General features: G+C 41.1%; 1 protein-coding gene across 2 annotated transcripts in view; it reads right to left on the reverse strand.

Moving 5' to 3' along the window:
• Positions 1–5555, reverse strand: part of edrf1 (erythroid differentiation regulatory factor 1) — a 37622-nt gene extending 32067 nt beyond the window's left edge. The window contains exons 1-6 of one of the 2 annotated variants that reach the window (XM_012959636.3): positions 5342–5555; positions 3518–3714; positions 3328–3394; positions 2283–2408; positions 937–1061; positions 698–857 (exon numbers count right to left, since the gene is read on the reverse strand). In XM_012959636.3, coding sequence (XP_012815090.2) covers positions 698–857; positions 937–1061; positions 2283–2408; positions 3328–3394; positions 3518–3714; positions 5342–5419 — 753 coding nt within the window. In that variant the 5' untranslated portion in view covers positions 5420–5555. The remainder of the gene's footprint in view (positions 1–697; positions 858–936; positions 1062–2282; positions 2409–3327; positions 3395–3517; positions 3715–5341) is intronic. The other variant, XM_002932663.5, reaches the window with a different exon arrangement.
• Positions 5556–6000: the final 445 nt, after the last annotated feature.

Here is a 6000-nt window from a genome sequence, read left to right on the forward strand (position 1 = left end):
AAGGTGGGCGTGTCCTAACATACTTCCCTCAGAAGCACAGAATTATGTATATAGGCTTGGACTAGCAAACTGCGGATTCTCGCAGATGCCAGAGGGGCTGCTGTAAGATGCCTAAACAGTCACTATTTGGTGGGCTAGTGGGGGTGCCGTTTGGGTCTTTGTGTACTTGAAATGCCAGGGCTTATTTTGATTCCCAGTTCTGGCCTGTAACCAATTACAGTTTTACCTTCACAGAAGGAGAGAATTGTAGTTTCCCTTCATTTCTAGCTAATAGCTGCCTACCAGCAGATGGGAATTGGCTGGCAGCTTATAGTGCAAGGTGCTGGGTGCAGCTGGCACTCTTGCACAGCATGGGAAAGCACCCAGCTAGAAGTGGAACTGCTGCTTGGTACTAGCAAGGGTCCTGGGAATCAAAAGGCAACATTGATCCAGGTCTTCAGTGTGCATGTTTTGGCATGAGCACCGTATGCAACCTGGACGCCAACACTGGTGTATGCTTTTTTTTTTTAAATAAGCAGACTAAATGGCAAGCTGATGCTCATCTGAAGACATCTTTTGCACCATAAAGAAGCCACAAAAAACAAACTCCTCAATCAAGAACACTAATGTTGAGCAAAAAAGGATCCTAGAAAGAAAAAAAGAAACAAAGCATATATACATAAATAAATATTGCACTGCAAGGTACCTAGCTCCTCACCTGATTGGAAGCTCCACCATCTTCTGATACAGATGGAAGTGTTTCAAATGGGGCAGGCCAGGCAACATGTTCACGGCTGGTTTGGCCCCCAAGGTCCTGAGCTTCTCTGGGCTCATTTGATGCTGTCGGAACAGGTTCAGCTGCATCATCTCCATTGATACTGTAACAGAAAGGGAATATATTTAGCTACTATACAGTAAGGGTTCTAAGTAGTTAACACAAGCACAAGGTGCAATTACCTGTAGTATAAGAACTTGGAGAGAATAGCCTTCTGGTACCAATGCTCCTTACTCTTTTTTTTCCTCTGCCACTTTTGGTCCATCAAACGCTGATAAAACTCTTTTAGCCATGTCCAGTCTCCTGTCTGGATAATAGAAAAGATTTTACAAAAATAACTCCACCATTATTAAGGGGCAACTAAAAAACCTCTAGTACTATATCCTGTGAAACCTGTTTCTAAATATAAGTATTCTAGATGTTGTTGGGGGGATTGTGGCACAGAGCGGCAAACCAGCCCTGGCCTCCTTTCCCCCGCCTGCTCACATATAAATTGCCACTCTCCTACTAGAGAGGGAGCAGGGATTTATATGCAACAACAGGGGAACCAGATAACACAATCACCCCATCCACCCCCTCCCCGCATGTGTCTTTGGAGTCTACTTCCTCTATTTATACCCCACAGGGTCTTAAACTGTCAATTTTAATGCACAGGTTGGCTGTGTCAACACTTAGGTAAAGCCACCCTAAGTAAATTTATGCCCCTCCCCTCCAATCTCTACCTCTTAGCTTATGGTATCATATTCAACTAAGAGCTGAAGATTAACCATCTGTGTGTAGTGCTGCCCCTGCCCAAAGTTTCCAAGTGTCCAAATGCCAATTCACACCTAATGTGACCAGGGAAAAAAAAAGAGAATCAGATGAACAGGCAGCCTGGAAGCGGTGGGCTGTCAGAGGATGAGCTGCATAACATGGTACCTGGGTATCCATACAGCAGCTTTGCCTTAATAGTGCCTAACTAAGAAAAATATCTACTGTATAGATTACAAACAGAAATGCTGTCACGTTGAAAAGATGATGGAACGTTAGGAGTAAATTTAATGAATATGCAAACCTAATGTGAAAATGCTCTTCTAAGCACTTTTGTAATTTCATTTTTTTGTTTCTAAGATGCCCTTTTTAAACAACTTATATAAAAGATTTTGTATGCCACCTGCTGGCCATTTTAGCTAGCCATCTAATGTCGGTCAGAATTAGGCTGATGGCAGACGAGGTGTAGGGTGGATATTTTCGGCTTTTCAGCTTGCTGAAAATATCTGCCCTATGCCTCGTCTGCCATCAGCCTTAAGTGTGAGAAAAGACACCTGCTCGTTGATCTGTGCAGAACTGCCTTGAGAACTTCAGATGGCCCTTCTAACTTAATTGTTTATGCAGAGCAATATCCCAACAGGTATTTTCTCCCAGAAGCTATATTGCCATAGATTATTTTACCCAATAACTAACATGGCAATGAAATAATTATAGTAATATAGACTGCACACAATAACCCCTCCTGTTGGTAAAAATCTAAAGAGAAGCAGATTCCCACCTGAGAGGATCTCATAAAGAGTTCCTGAATGTCCAGTTCATCTAGAAGCAGTGTCCTCCCAATTCGGTGAACAGCCATACTGACATGAGACTTGCTATATGGGATCTTCAGAAGTTTCTTTATGTTCTGAAAATACATAGGTCAAATACAAAAAAATTATGAATTGTCATTTTTGTAAAAACCCATTTAAAACCTGAAGAGAGGCAGGAAGAAAAAGGCAAATAAGTTGAATATATATATATATATATATATATATATATATATATATATATATATATATATATATATATATATATATATATTGGTAGTTTACCTTTAAATTAACTCTTTGTAGGTTATAGCAACTTTTCAGCTGGCCTTCATTTTAATTTGTAATATATATATATATATATATATTACAAATTAAAATGAAGACCAGCTGAAAAGTTGCTATAACATATATAACTTCTGAGCCCTAAACTTTTTCATTCCCTACTGGTTCCTTTGTACATTATATTTACGCTTATGGCATAGTGCAGCACAGGCAGCACTCGAAGAACACCAAATGCCCTTGGCCTTAGGAATACAGATTTTATTATGAAACAAACTCAGCTATAATTCCATTTCAGTAAGCATATCAGGCCCAATGTCTGTTTGTTCATTTTTGCTGGCAGCCAGAAACAGGTCGCATGACTAAAAGAATAAACACTACCTCTTGCAATGGGCAAAAGTGACTATAACTTTAATAGCAGATCCAAAACTATTTTACAGCAAAAAGGCTTTAGTTTGATGATGTACTGAAATGAAAGTACCACTTTGAACAGCACAACATAGGAGAGGGACAGGCAAGCACTTTCACTGCATAAACTACATTTCCCAGCAGCCCTGCTTCATTAGAGCTATTGGGGGAATGCCAGAAATTCTATCTCTGCAACATATGGAATAGGATGTACTACCCTTTCTCCTAAATATTTGCAAGGTCATTGCCCTATTTAATCTTGAGTATGAAAGGTAAACACATATCCATGGTGTAGGTTTGCCCAAAAACAACATGCAACGTACAAACCTCTGAATCAGCTACAACATCCACCTCCTTTCCAACGGTGTCAATAAAATCATATGCCATCCCAAAGCTGCAATGATAGGAAAATAATGCAATGAGATCAAGTGATTTACAGAGGTGAAGTAATGAAAACACTGTTCTGCATTTAGAATTAATGCAGAATGAATCAATTCCACAATGCAATATTCCATACCTTGAAAATGGCTTGCTTTTTTTGCTGCTGTTTTGGATGGCGGGCCCAAGATTGGCATTTTCCCGTAGCCAGTTGGCCGGAGGAAGCTTTAAATCTGTTTTTTCTTGAAGGCGGGCAAATGTAGTGGGTGGGGCAGAAGAATATTTCACAATGGCCCTGCTTTTCACTTCACTGCCTCCAAGAGATAACAAGGATTCCTACAAAGTAAAACAGAATATTTTTTATTATATACATATGGAAACACCCCCCATGAACTCCTTTGATTCAAGCTGATCATTTTCATGTTTAATTATAACAGCACTTCCAAGAGTCAGAAGTAGACCAACAAAGAACGTATGACCAGCACTTCCTTTAATGACAAGTAGCCAAGGACAGCATGGGACCTGTCACCCTAAGAGCCCTAGTTGAGCAAAATAAACTTTACTTACTCTATATAAATAATAATTACTCATTCACTGCAAGCAGGCAGGCACCATTTTGTGGACACTGTTATGAAGGCAAGCTTTGTATCAGCCCAAAATCTTGTTTATGTGACAGAATGGGGGGACCAGATGCCCATACCCATGCACTGGCTACACAGTTAGATGAGGAGGAGGGAGGGGAAAAGTGAGATGTGCAGTGACATCTAGGTAGTGCTGAATGGAAAGCTAAAGTGGCAATATATGATTGACAGCTGGGATTTTTAAATGCCTTTATAATGGGTTTGGATGTGTTAATATAAAAATAAGTTTGGGTTTCATGTTTAATTTGAAAAGGACTTTTACTATACAGCTTTTTATGTCTGGGTGACAGGTCCTCTTTAATTACTTTGCTAGAGACTTAATACAATAAAAAAGACAATTATTTAAGTCTGATTTTCCATGTGTAACAACCCTTAAGGTGGCCACACATGTGGTGATTTTCGATCTTTCGTGCAACCATCGGTCGCACAAAAGATCGTTCCAATCTGCCACTAACGTTCAGGGCTGAAACGGCAGATATGGAGGTAGAAACAATAGGATTTCTACCTCCTTCTGCCGATTCAGCTCTGAAGGCAGATTTTGCTCAGGCGCCTTCTATGGCGCCCGATCAAAATCTATTAACCCACCCGAACGGCGAGTCGATCCCAGCCTCCTGCGATATCGGTCGCCTCGCCAACTTGCCATACATGCACAGAATATCGTACGAAACGAGGTTTCGTATGATATTATATAAGGCAGCACTACATGAGGGAATATAGATGTACAGAGGGCAGGAGTAGAAGGCAGTACTACATGAGGGAATATAGATGTACAGAGGGCAGGAGTAGAAGGCAGTACTACATGAGGGAATATAGATGTACAGAGGGCAGGAGTAGAAGGCAGTACTACATGAGGGAATATAGATGTACAGAGGGCAGGAGTAGAAGGCAGCACTATATATATATATATATACACACACACACACACACACAGAGGGCAGGAGTAGAAGCAGCACTATATATATATATATATATATATATATATATATATATATATATATATATATATATATATATATATATATACACACACACACACACACACACACACACACACACACACACACACACAGAGGGCAGGAGTAGAAGCAGCACTATATATATATATATATACACACACAGAGGGCAGGAGTAGAAGCAGCACTAATATATATATATATATATACACACACAGAGGGCAGGAGTAGAAGCAGCACTAATATATATATATATATATATACACACACACACACACACACACAGAGGGCAGGAGCAGCCTTGGCTAGGGGCTGAAGCCAATGGCACAATAATAAACAATACCATGTGTGGGCAGAACTGCTCTTTACCTCGCCATGTTCCTCATGTTCCTCCTCGCTGGAGAGATTGTGGGAGTTCGCACACCCCGGAGGCTCCTCATTATCCATTTCCCCACTCCTAGTGCTTTTGCCAATACCTGAATTACATAAAACACTTGTACAGAAGCGCTCGCACTAGAAACTTCCAGACCGGCTTCCATTCAACCCGGAAGTGTTTGTAACGCCACACCCCTCACTTCCACAGAGAGGTCAATGGGGCGGGCTACTAAATAAAAGTCAGTAAGTACATGCTGGGGTCAGTGTGAGGCGGGAGTACAATGCGTTCATCCCAAGGCTGCTGCCAGAGCAGTTTAAACTCTCTCGTCTCCGACTCAAGGAATAGCCTTTAGCTTTACTCAATTGCAGTTACTTGGCTCAATTGTCCGAGTTGGTTTCCTCCTATTTATTATATGTTGAAAGAGATTGCGAGGCCTTTACAACTATATTACTGAGCCTGGCCGTCCCTGAATTAGTGGTCACATGGGCACCCTGGGTGGTGAGCCCTGCTAACAACTGTAACTTGTGGCTGAAAATGCACTTTTCGTGTGTATTACACTGTGACTGTGGGATAGCAGGTATAGTAGGGAGAGATGGTGCCTATAGTAACAGTGGGATAATAGCCTCTGGGAAGGGACTGGGGCTGTGGGATA

Source organism: Xenopus tropicalis, chromosome 7 (assembly GCF_000004195.4).
Source record: "Xenopus tropicalis strain Nigerian chromosome 7, UCB_Xtro_10.0, whole genome shotgun sequence".
NCBI lineage: Eukaryota > Metazoa > Chordata > Amphibia > Anura > Pipidae > Xenopus > Xenopus tropicalis.